This window comes from Sarcophilus harrisii, chromosome 3 (genome assembly GCF_902635505.1).
Source record: "Sarcophilus harrisii chromosome 3, mSarHar1.11, whole genome shotgun sequence".
NCBI lineage: Eukaryota > Metazoa > Chordata > Mammalia > Dasyuromorphia > Dasyuridae > Sarcophilus > Sarcophilus harrisii.
Window position 1 is genome coordinate 114,180,126 of NC_045428.1, and position 17,511 is coordinate 114,197,636.

A 17,511-nucleotide genomic window follows, 5' to 3' on the forward strand; every position below is an offset into this window, starting at 1 on the left:
TCTGAAACTACAAGGCAGGAAAACTGGGTACAGATTCAAGAATTAAATTATCTTAAGTCAGAAGCATCAGAATTTTTGGTATGTTTAAGAGTACGTTAAAACACATAAAATCCCATAAAAGTAAACAAGTGATTTGCTATTTAAATTCAATGAGAGCCATATTAAAAATTTCAAATGCTGGAAGAATTTACTTTGGATTTAGCTGCCTTTATAAGGACTTCATAATTTGATGGAGGAGGAGCAGGATGTTTTCTAAGCAGGGCATGTTCAGAAAATTCTTCATGGATTTTCTTTGCAACTGAGACATTGGCAAGTAACATAAACTCTTCTACCATGGAATTTGTTTCTCTGTCAAATGAAAAAGAATGTTAGAAAAAGAGAACTCAAAATTTTAAAACACTATAATGGAATATTTAGCAAATCATATCAATAATGGAGGACTCAGAGGATCTAGTACTAAGTATTAGAATTCTGTTGAGGGATCACAGGTTTGAATGTGAGTTCTGCCATTTCCTAATTGTGTGACCTTAAGTTCCACATCTATCAAAGTAAGTTCTTGGACTAGATGATCTCCAATGTCTTTTTGAGATGTAAATTCATGACCCTACTATGTAGCATTAATTAAACGTATATCTGTATACACTTATTTTAAAAACTCAAGTCCTCAGCTTTTTCATCCTTACATCTTTCTCCAATGTTTTTGATCTCATCTAAGATTTTGTCAGTTGAGATAATACCACCTCTCTTCCCAGTATCATGTCCCTCTGCTTTAGGCCTCAGTTTACTCATATGCAAAAGGAAAAGACTGGATCTGATGGCTTATGGTCCTTTCCAGATCAAAGTCTATGATCTTTGATACCTGAACAAAATCTTATTTCTTTTCTTTTCCTGACATTATGTCTCCCCCATATACCTAATAGTTTTTCATAATTAAGAGTTTCCCTTGATTTCTGCCCTAACCTAGGAAATTGACTAAAAAAGGGAGGTGAAGTATGCTAGCTAGAGTGCTTATGAAAGGGCATATTTTCCCACAGAACCCCAATGGAGAATCTAATCAATGTGCTGAGAATCTCAAAGTATACTATCTAAGTTATTTAACTACTATTTTTTTTTTAATCACATAATTGAACAATTTCCATTTCTGGGCATGCATACTAATAAGCTGCTGGTGAGTACAACACCCAGGTAGAAATATTCTCAAAGTTCTTGGTGACAGAACTCTGGAGTTCAGAAAAGAGATTAGTGTTCTGAAATTTATATTTGAAGGTCATCTACAAAGAGACAATGCTGTCGTCTGTCCTTTGCTCTCATAGATGACTATGATAACAGGGAAGTGATGCCATGACATGCAAGTGAATTGGAGCTGAGTTCATGTCCTGTCTTGGACACCAGCTCCTTGACTTTGAGGAAGTCATTAAATCTCTCTGGGCCTCAGCTACCTCATCTATAAAATAAAGGGGATGGACCAGGTAGTATTTTTGAGCTCAAGGAGAAGGCAAAAATTGAAAACATGGGAAATGGTAACATCTTAAAATGAAAACAATCTAATAAAAGTTAGTATAAATATAGTAATGAATTCTAGAAATTGAATTAGAAATTCAGAATCTAAAAAATGAATGATTTTTTTTTTTTTTTTTTTGCTGAGGCAATTGGGGTTAAGTGACTTGCCCAGGATCACACAGTTAGGAAGTGTTAAGTGTCTGAGACCAGATTTGAACTCAGAACCTCCTGACTTCAGGACTGGTGTTCTATCCATTGCACCACCTAGCTGCCCCAGAACATTCTCATTTTTACTGCTACTTACTTTTATGGATTACAATATAGTCAAGTAATTTGCCACTTTGGGGCCAATATTACTAATGAATTGATTTACTATATTTAGGTAAACAACAAATAAACCTTTGAATGACTTTTAAAATATTACTTTTATTTCTGACTTCCTTTTTCTTTCCTCCTCTGAGGCAAACCCATCTTTATAACAAAGAAAAATTAAGATTAACAAGTAGTTCAGTAAAACCAAGCAATACTACAACTAAATCAGACATTAACATAGTATTCTACACCCATAGCTCCAAAACAGCAAAGACAAGAGAGAGATTCCACTGACAAAGGTCTTAAAAGAAATGAAGGCTACTTTCTTATCATAATGAGTGTGACTTTTATGGAACACAATGGAGAGATTCAAGGTACATTTAAAGAGACATTAGCACACGCTCCATGAAATATGTTAGAGGCAAACAAAATGTCCATGAAGTGATGAGAAAAGGAAATGAGCCAAGTTGATCAAGAGATAACAATTTGAGTATTACCCTGTGTTTAACCCCAGTGTTAAAAAGCCCAGACAAAAGCCTCTAGGCTCACTGCACTACAATCTTTAGAGAGGGTTTATTACCAGATATGCATAAGACCTTGAAAATGGGAAAGTATCTTTAGGATCTGCACAATTAGAGAGAATAGCCACACTAATAAGGTTACAAATAAACTAACGTATCTTTTAATAGCCAAGGGAAAATAGATCTTACATACACCCCATGTTATATGTATACATATATTTATATATAAACATTTATGTCTGTGTAGATATGTAAAAAGAATACTACCAGTGATTATTTTAGCTTTATTTTAGTATTCATTTTTAGTATTTTAGTAAATTCTAAATGTTCAAGTTGAAAATCTAAATCTTATTTAAAAACAACATACCTAAGTTCTTTTGTTTGAAGATCTATTGGGTCATGAGTTTCACTATCCACATGAAATCGAACTTCAGGAGAAGAAAGTATCAAAGCCCTATAAGGAAATTAACCAAAAATGATTGGTCAAATGACCCTGTTACAGTCAGAAATCTGAAAATAATTCTGATTAAGAATTGGAGAATGTGTACAGCAGAATCTTCTGAAGGTCTTAAATAACATAGTAGACTCTCTGTAAACTAGCAAGTAGAGACAATAATTTCTATTCTGGGATATAACTACTACTCTGGGAAGCCTAAATGCATCAAGCACAATAATCAGTGAAATAAGCACTAGTGAAAAGATTTATATAATCTAGAAAAGTGACTTTCAAAAAGAAAACATAGCAGAACTCATCCAAAGAAAAGTAGTTTCTTCCTTCTAGAGTGTTTTTATAATTCTTCACATTTGTCTTTTTCTCTTAATATTTATTGAATCAGAAAAAGTTAGAATTGTTGGAGGAAAGTTTTATTAGGTGATCTGAGGGTATAGTTTGTTTCTTGTTAATGGATAGAGGCTACTGAAAAAGAATTTTGCCTTTTACAAACCATCTTATTATATAGCAGTTAATAAAGATTAGAAATAGAGAAACTAAATTGATGATTTCACTAGTGTAAAAAATTGCTGGTAAAAAAGTACTTTTACTAATGCAAATCATCAGTACATTCTCTAATGTACTGTAATTTCTAATGCTCAGAGCATTAGTCAGAGCAATGAATGGTTATGTGACTTGTTCAGGTCACGAGACAGTACATGTCAGAGAGAAACTTGAATGCAAGTCTTATCTAGTTCTGAGACCAGCTTTCTATCTAATACACCATATTTCCTTCATAATATTTAATATAAATTTCTTATATACACATATACATATACATCCAACATATATATATATATATATATATATATATATATATATATATATATATATATATATTATGTATTTATTATGTATATAAACTTAATTATAGTGCTTATTGCACACTTGAAATATTTGCCACACAAATGACATATTTTTCTATTATACATGATAAACATGGTTTTCTAGTAATAGTATTGAGGTTAGAAGTAGCCAACAAATAAAAGAAATATACCCTGCATCTATTCTCCGCCTCTTCAGAATTTTTGCTAGTTTATTTAGTCCACGGAGACTAGTGGTAATATCATCATTCATGGTTGCTGAATCAATTCTCATTTGCGCTTCTGCATATGTAAGGGAAGCCTAGAAAAGAAGTTGTGAATTACATTACAATTATGAAAAAGAAAAATTAGAGCTGTACGTTCCAAACTCAGGTAGTAATCTAAAATCCATAATGTCAAATTGTTTAAAATCAATAATGAAAAGGAAATAGAGAGTAAAGATTGCTACTTTTTTAATCCTATTTCTGATCTATTAACCAAGCATTTATCAAAACAGGCCCTTATTATCTACCTAAAGTCAATATTGTATTGAACTAAAAAGAAATTTTTTTATTTCCATTTCCTCCACCCTCCACAATGATTATTTTAGTTTTTCATTGAAACCTAAGAATCATTGTGAACTAAATCATGAAAGTTAGAAACTGGCCTAAATAAAGACTATTCTAGCAAACATGATATTCAGTAAATAATTAGAAAGATGTAGTAGCCTACCCAATATTTAATGTCCCAATGGGAAAAAAGAGAATCCAAAAATTAAGAAAGTACACCTTGAAAATTAGAATACGGCAAAGGAAAGTTAGTGACTTCATAAGTCACCCAGAAATAATAAAACAAAATCAAAAGAATAAAAAAGAGAAAAGAATGTGAAATGTCTCATTAGAAAAAGTGATTTGGAGAAAAAAATCAAGAAAAGACAATGTAAGAATTGTTGGACTACGTGAAAGTTATGCTCAAAAAAAGAATGTTGATACAATATTATAAAAAAAATTATTAAGGAAAACTGCAATGAAGTTCTAGAACAAGAAGGCAAAGCAGAAATGCAAAAAAATTCATTAATCACCCCCTGAAAGAGACTGGGGAAAAAAAAAAAACTTACAGGATTATCACAGCTAACTTTCAAAGCGCCCAGGTTAAGGAGAAAAAATTACAAGCAATAAGCAAAAAATAATAATAATAATAATAATTAAATATTATAAGAGCTATAATCAGGATCACATAAAACATAGCAGTTTCTATGTTGAAGGACAGTAGGTCTTGGAACACTATATTTTCTTTCCTTTTTAAGTTTACTTTATATTTTGCAATGTTTTTTCACAATATTTAAGTTTTTCAATGTTTAGATATTTTTCTTCAGTGAAGCAGAAGAGGTTCCATTTTGTGGTCCCTGACCTTTTCTTTTAAACGGTTGGAATACAGCGGCACTGTTAACTGCTTTCTGGGCAACTTCTTTAGCTTGGAGAACTTGCAGTATGGCTTCATCAACCTTAAGAGCAGAGACACTCGGCTCAGAGTTGTCAATTTCTAGCAACATGCCAGGGCCTGAATAATGAGTGAAAACAGCCATTCACCCAACATCTGCTTTTGCTTTTGAGGAGGGGCAAACATAGAAGCAGTTAAAGAGTCCTGACCCTGCACATGATCAGCAGACTGCTGCATGGTAACCTGTGGTTGTGCATTAAGATGCTGTTGAGTGTTGCGAACACCTGCAGCTGTAGGACTTGGACCCATTGTCTGAGTTGATGTGTTTGCAACACGCTGTGTTAACATTACACATGAAACCTGTGAAGAAGTTGGTCTCATTGTACTAAATGGTGACTTAGGAGCTGCTGGGTGGATAGCACTGGGCATATTCTGGAATGGATGAGGTCTGGCACCCTGAGCAGTCCAGCAAGGACTTGGTCTGAGTTGAACAACTTGGCTAGCAGGATAGCATGTAGCACGATTCTGAGTCTGAGGAATAGTTGCCATGAAGTAACCTGAAGGAGACTGATAGTTGAGTTACAGGGTTGGGTACAGCTCTGACATTCACCATTCTCTTCATACACTGGTTTGTGAGGTGAATCTGCTGCTCTTCTTTGCACTGGGCTAAAGCTACATACAATGGTTTAGTGGCAACAATTCTGCCATTCATTTCTGTGACCACTTTGGTGGCTTCCTCCAGCAAAGAGAACAATACAAGCCCAAATGTGGCCACTATTCATCACCTCCTTTGCACTAGTGATTGTACCAAATGGTGAGAATTCTTTTCTCAGACGCTCATCAATAATACCATCATCAACACTTTTCACATATAGGTTAACATCCTGGTATCTGATGATCCTATCCTGCTTCATTTGTTCAAATTTGCACATGAGTTATATCTTTTTCCACTTTTTTCTGAGCTTGGCCAAAATAAATTTATTTTCCATTCATCTCATCTACAGCTTTTTGTGCATTTTCATGTCTTTCAAAGCTCACAAAACCAAAACCTTTATATTTTCCACTTTCATCAGTCATTACTTTTACATTTAAAGCAGGTCCAAACTTGCCAAAGAGCCCCTTAAGTCTTTTATTATTCATGTCCTCACCAAATTTTTGATGTAAACATTGGTGAACTGTTTTGCTCCAGCTCCAAGTTCTTCTTTTCTTTCTTTATGGGACTTAAATTGATTAACAAAGACTTTTCAATCTTTAAGAAGCATTCCATTCATTTTTTCAATAGCTCTTTCAGCAGCTTCCTGTGACTCAAAGTGTACAAATCCATAGCCCTCTAACACATTTTCATCATATACTACCTTACAAGAAAGGATGTTTCCAAAAGCAGAAAATGTATCATACAATGGTTTATTATCAATGGATTTATCCAAATTTTTGATGAATATATTGCCCACAACACTTTTAGAATAGTGATAGGTTACATTGAGACCACAGGATACGCACTGGTTTGCCCTTAATGACATCAAAATTCATTGTATCCAATGTCCATTCAGTGTTCGCCAGCTGCTGGAAGTTGACATAGGCATAGCCCAGGGAAAGCAGGTAATCATGTCCCTACAGACCTGGATGAAGAGGATGGGCCCGGCCAGGGTGAACTTCTCATAGAGCATCGCCTTGGTCACATCGGGGTGCAGATCCCTCATGTAGAGCGAAGCCATAGGGAACACTCAGTTTCATCTTGGCACTGCCTCCCAAAGGGCCACTAGCTGCGCACTTTCCGTGGGAAGAGGTAAGAGAATATAGGGAGCCGGAGTCTGGAGCCAGGGAGCAGGGGGGGAAGGGAGAGAGGGCAAGGGTAAAGGGACAAAAGCCAACTAGAGTTGATGGCCACGGAATGAGTACGAGCCACCGCCAGCTACCAGTACTGGTTGCTCAGGGAATGGCTCGTGAGGTGGCTATGGTTCTGGCGGTGGGGAAGGCCTGTCTCTTTGATCCTTCTCGGAATTGCTGCAGGGCTATGAGTGGTAGGTCAGTCTCAGATGTTTCAACAGGTTATTTTATAAAAGAGGAAAAATAATAAAAGTCTCCGGTGGAGGAGACACAGATTTTTTTATGGTTTTTTGGTTGACTTTTTAAAAGATTTTTTGGTATTTTTAAAATAATAAATGTGTTCTGGGCCCGGAGCATAAACTCCACACTCACAGCACTAACTGCCGGTGAAAAAGGGTTAGAACACTATCATAGAGCAAAAGAGCTGGGGTTGCTTTAACCTACCCAGAAAAGGTAAATATAATCCTGAATGGAAAAAAAAAAAGGATGCTTAATGAATAGAAAGACTTGTAACAAAAAGAGCAGAACTTAATGGAAAATTTGACTAATAAGAAACAGAAGAAACATAAGGTAAACATTAAAGACCAATTATAGGGGAGACTCAATAAGGTGAAACTTTACTTCTTATATGTGAGTATTAAGTACTCTTATTATTCATTATTATTTGGTTAGTTTAAAAGAAAAGCTTGGGCTGAGCTAATGTACAATGGGGTAATTCTAAAAAAATAAAACTGGGTGAGGAGAGATTAAGGAGAGATAAGTAAATTAGCTGAGTGAGGAGAGGGTAAACGGGGCAAGAATGATAGTGAGGAAAAACAGGATGGAGAGAAATACACAAGTAATGATAACTTTGAATGTGAATGGGATGAATTTACCCATAAAACGGAGAGCAGAATGGATTAAAAATCTGAATTCAGCAAAGTCACTTTCAGGAAATACAATAAAAATTGAGAGATACACAAAGAATTGGAATAAAAAACTAGAGTAAAACTTCTTATATTTTTTTTAAAAAAGCAGGGCTACCAATTATGATCTCAGAAAAAACTAAAACTTAAATAGATATGAAATAAAGGGCTAACGATAATTCACAAAGTAATATTAACTAATTCAATAAGGTCTGTTTTCTTCTTATAACTTAGTTCTCAACTAAGCTGAGAACTGAGAACGCTGATTAAAAGGGAAGAAGACAATAACTTCTTAAGAATGGAGTTCTTTAGAAGTATAATAGGCAGAATAAGATGCCACAGTTGATAGCTTACAACAATATAAGGGTTTGGGACATGGAGAGAAAGACATTAATGTGAAAGAGATTGATGCAGCCAGAAACATGCATGGTAACAAAGACAAATTCTGCTTATTTCAAATTTTGCATGAAGTGAGTTCCCTGACTTTCCTGCTATATCTGATAACTGGCTGTTTCCCAGACCCAGATTTTAGGCTAGTACTAACAATTTGCTATAATATGGGCAAAACAGACCACTTCGGTCTTAAAATCCCTAATCATATGTAGATAATGTTATTTCTACATCAAAATTCATTCAACATTCCACATAAATTTTTCAATGTATTTCTGAACATTACCCAAAGGAAAACTAAAATTCCTTTGTCTCAAATTTCCAATCTATAAGGACTTCAACTTCTTTATCCTATTCCTCTATAAAACACTCAATTTTACAGCTTTCAATATAATTTTCAAAAGGCCAAGTGAAAAATTATGACTGTTGTCATTCTTGTACACCCTAAAAAGAACACAGGGATAAATGTATGTAGATAATTCAAAGCTCTAGGTTTGGAGTATTTTCTAAAAGAAACACTGGGAAAACTGGTAATGTATTTCTGTAGTTTATTGACTTAAGACAACTTAGTTTTGTAAAGCAATTTTTTCCAAAGCACTGGTTTTGTTTTATTTTTTTAAATGCAAAAGAAAAACTTTATACTTTACCTTTGAATTAATGGCACTTTTGGTAAATCTTGTTTTTAAAATTTCAGCATTGTGATTCATTTCCCAAATACATGAAAATGCTAGCCTAGGAAAAAGGACACAAAATATTAGTAAAATTTAAATAGCACTCAAACATTAAATGCAAATATTAAATCCTATGAAAAAGTATGCACTTATACCTGTCCACATTCGATCTTAAAGAACATAAGTTAGAGCTAAGCAATTCTGGAACCATGTCAATTCTCTGTAAAAGACAGAAATAAAACCTTTAAAATTACTTAACAGTATTATGTGAAATTTAATTAATTATTTTCCTGTTAAATACTAAACAGGAATATAAATAAAACTTATGAATTAAAGGAAAAATCATTTTTTTAAATATGAAATCCTAATGAGACTTCCTCATTTTTAGAATACCAAGGAGAAATTATAGCAGCATGGAACAGTAAGAAGAAAATTAAATTAGCAAAAGTTCTGGGATTTAGTTTTGACAGAGCTTATAAAACTTTACATTTTTTTTAACCTTTGAACTAATGGCACGTTTGGTAAACCTAGTTTTTGCTTTCAATAAACCTTTCAGCAAGTCAGATGTGACCTTATAAAAGAGAAGGCCCAAATAAGTGCCCTTTCATTGTAATTACTAAAATTCTATTAATATAGCATATAATTACATATAGATTTGTTGCCTTTTGATTCAAAAGGTCCTTGGAAGTATGCGTTAAATTCTTTGTACTTGTATTCCCAGAGACTAGCACAGGACTTGAATTTAACAAGTATTTCATAAATGCTTGCCGATTTCCCCCAAAAAGTTGTATATTTCTATGACAACACAGGCTGCTCTAAGCTAACCAAGCAACTAATATTTAAAATGAGATGAACTATCTCTGTTTGCCATTTGAGATTCTCAAGTGCAAGGAGTACATTATTTTCATGAAATAAATAAGTCTAGAGAGTCCAAGTAAGCCTGTCCAAGTTCACAAAACAAACTGTATGTATCCACTGTTAAGTTATATATTCACTATATTCAAAGTATATTTTTCCTCCATATGAAATCTCTCAAATAATTTTAGTCAAAAACCCTTTATCGTCATTAGATTTAAAAAAAAAAAAAAAAAAAAGGTAATCCCAAAGGGCTATCAAACTAGATACCCTTTGATCCAGCAATGTGTCTACTGGGTCTGTAGACTACTATATCCCAAAAGATCCCATTAAAAAAGGGAAAAGAACCCACATATTCAAATATGTGGCAGCCCTTTTTGTAGTGGCAAAGAACCGGAAACTGGGTAGATATCCATCAGTTGGAGAATGGCTTGAATAACTTATGGTATATAAATGTTGTTATAGGTCAGAACTTTGTACTCAATACAAGGATTCTTACAAGGTGCTAAGTCAGTGGAATTGATAGACAATAGTTATCTAATTTAGCATGGTGCTTAACAGTTCTCTAGTTCAGTACATATATTTAGTACTTAATATAGTTCTACAAGATTCACACCTATGATAATGTAATTAAAATAGAGTATTTAAGCTGGAACAAACTCAAGAGACAGATTTACTTCATCTCACACCACCATGGTGGTCTGTCCTCTTGCTCCCCACAATGAGACCAAGGCACATCTGAAGGACCTCCAGAAAGCTAGCTAAAGCCCCAGGCAAGGAGACAAGACTTTGAAAGAGACAATAAGGACTTTGGGACTTTAACACCTGGCTTTTCTCATGGTGATTACTTTGCTGAAACAAAGGCTGGTCCAGAGACCTCCAGAAAACCAATAAAAACATTACAGAATGTTATGAAAAAAAATTATTCTATAAGAAATGATCAGCAGGATGATTTCAGAAAGGTCTGGAGAGACTTACATGAACTGATGCCAAGTGAAGTGAGTGGAACCAAGAGAACATTGTACACAGCAACAACATGATTATATGATAATCAATTCTGATGGACATGGCTCTTTTCAACAAGGAACTGATTCAGGCCAATTCCAACAGACTTGTGAGAGAGAGCCATCTGCATCCAGGACTATAGGGACTGAATGTGGATCACAAAATAGTATTTTCACCTTTTCATGGTTGTTTGCTTTTTTCTTTCTCATATTTTTTTCTCTTTTTGATCTGATTTTTCTTGTGCAGCATGATAAATGTGGAATATTTAACATATATTGGATTACTTGCTGTTTAGGGGAGGGAGAAAAATTTGGAACACAAGATTTTGCAAGAGTGAATGTTGAAAACTGTCTTGGTATGTATTTTGAAAATAAAGCTATTATTAAAAAAAAGAAAGAAAGAAAACTGATCAAAATTCCAAAATTCCAGTTTGTATTGTCTTAGTTGTCTTTGTCTTCCCACACTCTTTTTCACAAAGTAGGCATGCTATAAATATCTGCTGAATGAAAAATACTTACTTTTTCACAAAGATAGACAGTTGTTCCTCTTTTAGCTGACTCTTGATCCAAAGCATTTCCTGGTCGAATAAAGTGGCTAACATCTGCAATGTGAACACCAACCTCAAAAAGACAAGAATTGATAAAAAACATGACATAATTCTGTATAATTCATTAACTTTCCTAATGGACATCTAAGGTGGAAGAAGTTCAAAAAAATAAAGAGACATTACACCTAACATTTTAATCAAATAATACAAATTCATTAGTTCTTCTAGCTGTTTAAACAGCATTTTACACTATATGAATTCTATCTTGTCAATAAAATTGTTCTACCTGAACATAAGCCATAAAACTAACAATTTCAACAAAAAGAACCTTGTAAAATGAATACCTCTAGATTTCCATTTTCAAGTTCTCGACAATGTAAAGCATCATCAATATCTGTACACTTTGGAGGATCCACACTACAAACACAAAGATGTCTCAGGTCTTCTCTATTCTTCATGTCCTATAAGATGGCATAAAAAGAGAAAAAAATTATATTTAACAATAATTCAACAGTTGGCAGAGGATCAATATATTAATTATGATTAATTCTTTAGTACTACATTGTGGCCTAACATTTACCCTTGGTCCTCAAAGTTATATAGCAGAGTCTGAGATCTAAGAGATTCTGGCAAGCTGGAGGGGCCTTTAGTGGATGGAACTAGTGAAGGTCTCTACTTTTTTTCCATTAGACAAACTATCTAATACCACCTATTAAGTTAATTAGGAGGAGATTTCAATCTGTATCAGGGAGAAACCATACTCATTAAATTTTGCCTCCTTGAAGTCCTGAGATACTATTGTACTTTATTTTTATACACACACACACATACACACATCCATCCATCCATCCATCTATAATTTTTTTTTACTCACACCTCACTGGTAGAGGTAACTCCCTCTAACAGCAGGATTACAATCCATATATGCTATTTCATTTAGCATGATTCTTACCCAAGTACTCTTATAAATCCTCCACAAGAGACTTCATGTCATCTAAATTTATACAATGTAATATTTCATAAAGTAATAAATGGGTTATTAAAAGACATACATACATACATATCCATTTTTTGCATCTCAGTTCAAATGTGAATTAAGGTGTAACTATTTTATTTTAACATATTTAGATCCCCTATTCACCCTTGAAATTCACCCTTAAATATAAATTTCCTCTGCTTCTTAAGGGTTTAAGTTATGGACAAGTATAATGTTTTTCTCTGATACTTCAAGTATTTTGGCCAATGCAAAATAGATAGATTAACTGATCAAGAGATAAGAATATGAGGAGAAAAATTCAGATTTCTCACTTTGCTTAAAACTTAATATAGATATTCCAACAGTATATCTTAAAAAAAAAAAAAAAAGCAAAACTAACATACAAAATCTCTTTTTCAAAGGAACAGAAGACAATATGACAGCAGTTGTATTGTACTTTCTGGGCTCTTAAAGGCTATGGCTCATTTGACATCATTTTTCTCTCACCTCTTCAGTGATGCTCCAGGGCATCTTTGGCAGAAAACTAAGAACAGATTGGGAGAAAGGCTGATGGGGAACATCATGTTCAAGGAGCAAAACTTCGGTTTCAGTCTCTTTATCACCAACAGCACCTAAATTTTTTACAAAATGACCCTAAAAATGATAATTTTTAAGACACATTTTACAATTCTTTCATCACCAGAAACACATTCTCTTATTAAGTTACTATTATTCAAAAGGTTTTCACAATTTACACACTTTACTATTGCAAAAATAACAAATGGGAAAACCGAAATCTATAGAGGTAGAGATATTCAATATGAAACATCACTGACTGGAATCTGCTTATTTCCTATGGCTTTTTGGACTTTAACTGTGTTTCAAAATATCCCAGCTATTTCTGCCAAGAACTTATTCTTTAGAATTTAAATGGTAAGAAGCATTTAAATTCTACAAACTGTTAATTTTTTTTCCATAGGTGACAAAAATCACCCTTTTCATGAATTCATTTCTCACAGACACAGCCAAACAAGTGATTACAAACAATAACATAGTTAATTACATTGAAAATAACATCAGAGTTTATTGAACTGTATGTAAAAATTAACAAAATGATCAATATGGACATACTATATTTCAGTGCAAATTTCAGATTTTCTTTTAGATACTATAGAAAATAGATTTCTGTCCTCTAAAAATAACTTACATTAGGGTATCTAGAATTCTTGGGCCAACCATCAATAGCAACAATAATTCTCTGTCCTTCTAAGGTTGAAGCTTGTCTTGTTTCTATTCGAATCCGAGGTATTCTCTTGTCAGCAGGTGTAAAGAGATGTCTTCTTGACTACAGACAACATAGAAAATGTTCTTGGTAGGTTACAAGCTCCTCAAGAAAGTTAAAAACCCCACCCTAATTCTATCACTCTAATAAAAAAAAACCCCTGCATTGAAACTTTTGATTATTTTCCCTCACCTCTTCAGGCAATTTGTTTCAATAGTTATTCCTTCTCTTTCACATACATCTCCCGAAATGGTTCTTTTACCATCTGTTTATAAATATCTCATTAAAAAAATTTTAAAAGCCTTCCTTGATCCATTTGCTAATAATTCTTACCTTTCTTATTACTTCTTTAGAAAGTTATCTTTATCTACAGCTTCTGTTGTCTTAACCCTTCAAAAACTGGCTTTCAACTCCAAATATTTTACTCAAACTTCAAACAACAACAACAAAAAATTTATATGATGCTTTATGTTATCTCATTTGTTTCTCCTAACAATGCTATGAAATATATGCTGTCATTCCTATTTTACCAAAGAACAGTGAGGTTGAAAGTTTTTACTGATTTGCATAGAGTCATACAGCTAGTTAAATCTGAGGCAAGATTTGAACCCTTATCTTCTAGACTCTAAGTTCAGTGCCCTAGCACACTGTCTCATCATCAGTGATTTATTTCATTTTTTCAAGGCTAAAAGTATATTTATTGGTATATTTTGTGTTTATATTTCAATCAGAAATCTTGAACATAATTACTAACAGACCAAGGATTCTTTCCCTTTCCTTCCAACAAAGAAAAAAGATTAAGTAAAACCAAAAGTCTTAAGTACTTGGGTTGACAATGTCAGAATGCATCCACGATCTCCCAGGGAAAGGCAAGATTTCCACAAGGGGAAGATTACTTCATTTCCATGTTCTCTGCATTTATATTAATGTCATTGTGCTTTTCCTGGTACTATTCACTTCACATTACTTCAACTTCACATGTTTTCACTGACTTCCTTATGAATTTATCATTTTGTAGGGTGCAAGTAATATTTCATTAGTAATATATCACAATTTGTTTAGTCACTTCTCAAACTATGGATAGGCACTTTGCTTCTAAATTTTTATTTGTGTTTTTTGCTGGCACCAGAAATGCTGCAATGAATGTTTTGTTATCTTTGGGTCTGACATTGAGATTTCTGGGTCAAAGTGTATAGATTTTTCAAACATTTTCTTAAAACATAATTCTAAATGCTTTCTGGAAATGGCTCCAGAAGTCATAATTCCACTAACATTATTTTAGTGTATCCATCCTTCCATGGTCTCTCCAATATTGAGCATTTTCTGCCTTTGTCAAATTGTGGCATGTACAGTGAAAAGTTTTCTTTTAAATTTCTTTTTATTCTTGATCTGAAAAAAAATTTTCATATGGCTGTGAAGAGTTTACAACACTGATGGCCATAATTCACACACACCTCCAATTTTCTTTTTCTATTCCTCATACTCCTTCATTCTAAAGTTTCTAATCATTTGAGCTACTTCTACTCCATGCTATCTCCTCTTCTGTATTCAGAGAAACCACTCTTGTCTTAGTTCTTTTCTTACCTTGCTACTCCTTCACTATTTTCTTCTCTACCTTTCTTCTTAATTCTGTAAAACAAATATCCCAAGAATCTATGTCCTTTTCTTCTCTGTACATTCCCTCTCTGGACAAACCCCATAGCTTACACATTTTTATGCAGATGGCTTCCAAATATATTATCTCTAGCCTTAAACTCTTACAAGTTCTAGACTTATCCTTCCAACTCCGTTCAGGACATCTGCACTCACATGTCCAATCAGTTCAAATACAACATATCCAAAAAACAAGACATCTCTCTCCTGCAAACAAGGTTTTAAGATTTCGTTATTACTGTCTGTATCAGCACTTAGTAGGGTCCTGCATTCAAAACTTCAAGTAACCTTTGTTGCAAACAGATCCCTTTGTTCTCCTACTTCTATTGCATTTGTTCATATTATTCACATTATCTACAGCATATCGTACATACACAGAATTTCAGTATTGGAAAGAATCCCATCTAAATAGCCTTAAAAAGCAGTCATCTGGTATCTACTTGAAAACCTGAAGTGAGGGAAAACCTTTCACCTCCCAGGATAACTCATACTATTTTGCACATCTTGATCAATTGATAAACTAGTTCAAATTTACTTATTTTTCTACTGAGTCCCTGACCCCCTTATCAAGTCAGCAATTGTGCTGGGCCAAGCCAAGCTAAGTCTTGGATCATTCCTGTCATCCATTATTTTTCTCTCTTGCACATACTTTTGATAATAGTCAGTAACACAATTCTTCTGACAGGGTACACTAAAATTCTGTTATATTCCAGTTGAGCCTCACTGCTGCTAGATAATTCTTCTACACATTATCCCCCTTTTACACAGAGGTTCTCTAAGTCTTTTTCATTCCTCCTCAAACCTTCCATGACTCCCCCTCCCACTACCTTCTCAGCTAAGAAACTTGCCACCTATTTAACTGAAATAAAAAAATAAAGCCATTTACAGAAGTATTTCTCTTTTTCCGTCATCTCTCATAACTAAGATGCCTTTCACCACCACCTCCCCGACTCTGTCTCATACTAAGAGCTTGTCCAAATCCTTGCAAAGACAAATCCCTCTATCTACACAATTTCATTCTATACCTTTTTCCCAACAGACTGCCTTCTCTTATCATGTTCCCCCCCCCCCCCCCCCACTTTATCTTCAATCTATCTACTAGGAGTCTATCTCTTACAATAGTCTGGTTATAGAATATTTCCCCATTCTCAAAAAGCCTTCACTCAATTCTTCCACACCCACTAGATACAGTCCTAATCTTTTCTGCCTTTTGTGGCTAAACTCACTGAGAAAACCACTCACACCAAATGGTTCTATATCTTTTCCTCTTGCTTTCTTGTGAACTCTGCAGTCTGGCTTCTGCTTCCTCAATCAATGGAAACTGCCCTAATTGCCAAATCCAATAGCATTTTCTTTATCCCCATTCTTCTTGCCTTCTCTGCAGCCACTGACATTGCTCTCATTAATAGTCTCTCCTCTATAGGTTTGTGGGATATCACTCTCTCCTTTTATGTATCTGAATACTCCTCAAGTTTCCTTTATTAGACCTTCAGCCAGATTAAGACCATTAATTGTGTGTGCCTGACAGTGCTCTGCACTGAGGTTTCTTCCCTTCTTCACCATGGATTTAATTACTATCTCTGTAATGAGGATTCTCAATTCTACCTTCCAGCCATAACTATATGTTTACCTCCAATTTTGTCTCTTATAAACTGCTCTTAAGACATCTTAAAACTCACAATTTATAAATGTATATCTTTCCAAATTTCTCTATTATATTCAAAAGCTTGATTATCCTCCTAGGTACCCAGACATGAAAGTTAGGAGTCATCTTTGGCTTTTCACTATCTCACACCCCTTGGATCCATTTTTTTTTTTTTTTTGCCAAGACTTATCAAGTTCATCTCTGTAACATCTTTCAAATAAAGTCCTCTTCTCTCTTTCTTTTGATACTTCTACTACCTTTGTGCATCTCATCACCTCACACTAGTACTACTGCCAGAATCTTCTGGTTGATCTTCTCACCTCAAGTCTCTTCCCCTTCCAGTTCATGCTCTATTCAGTTGAAAAATTATTTTCCTAAAATATCGATCCATGTCACCCTCATAATTCAAAAACGCCAGTGGTTTTCCTACCACCTCAGATTCATGCAATAGCCTTTGTCTGGCATTCAAAGTCCTTTATAACTTGCCTTCCCCACCTTTCTGGTCTTCTTACACCATACTCCCTGACACACACTTTCATCCAATGATCCCAGAATCCTGGATGTTCCACGAACAAGATATTTCATCTTTTGGCTCCTGGTATTATCTCTGGCTAGCCACACTGCCTAGAAAGACCTTCTCTCCTCATCTCTGCCTCCTAGTTTACTTCACAACCCAGATAAAATTCCAT

At 34.3% G+C, this 17,511-nt stretch overlaps 1 protein-coding gene and 1 pseudogene across 3 annotated transcripts in view; both read right to left on the bottom strand.

Annotated features, from left to right (window-relative positions):
• The window catches only part of DIS3 (DIS3 homolog, exosome endoribonuclease and 3'-5' exoribonuclease), a 40,612-nt gene that overhangs the window by 10,036 nt on the left and 13,065 nt on the right, over positions 1-17,511 (bottom strand). For both annotated transcript variants that reach the window (XM_003765807.3, XM_023500540.2), the window contains exons 8-16: positions 13,450-13,587; positions 12,750-12,896; positions 11,611-11,727; positions 11,238-11,339; positions 9,015-9,079; positions 8,836-8,920; positions 3,821-3,948; positions 2,701-2,787; positions 192-348 (exon numbers count right to left, since the gene is read on the bottom strand). In XM_003765807.3, coding sequence (XP_003765855.1) covers positions 192-348; positions 2,701-2,787; positions 3,821-3,948; positions 8,836-8,920; positions 9,015-9,079; positions 11,238-11,339; positions 11,611-11,727; positions 12,750-12,896; positions 13,450-13,587 — 1,026 coding nt within the window. The remainder of the gene's footprint in view (positions 1-191; positions 349-2,700; positions 2,788-3,820; positions 3,949-8,835; positions 8,921-9,014; positions 9,080-11,237; positions 11,340-11,610; positions 11,728-12,749; positions 12,897-13,449; positions 13,588-17,511) is intronic.
• LOC105750018 lies at positions 4,944-7,756 on the bottom strand (annotated as a pseudogene). The gene has a single exon (XR_004232825.1). The product of XR_004232825.1 is annotated as a polyadenylate-binding protein 1 pseudogene (transcript).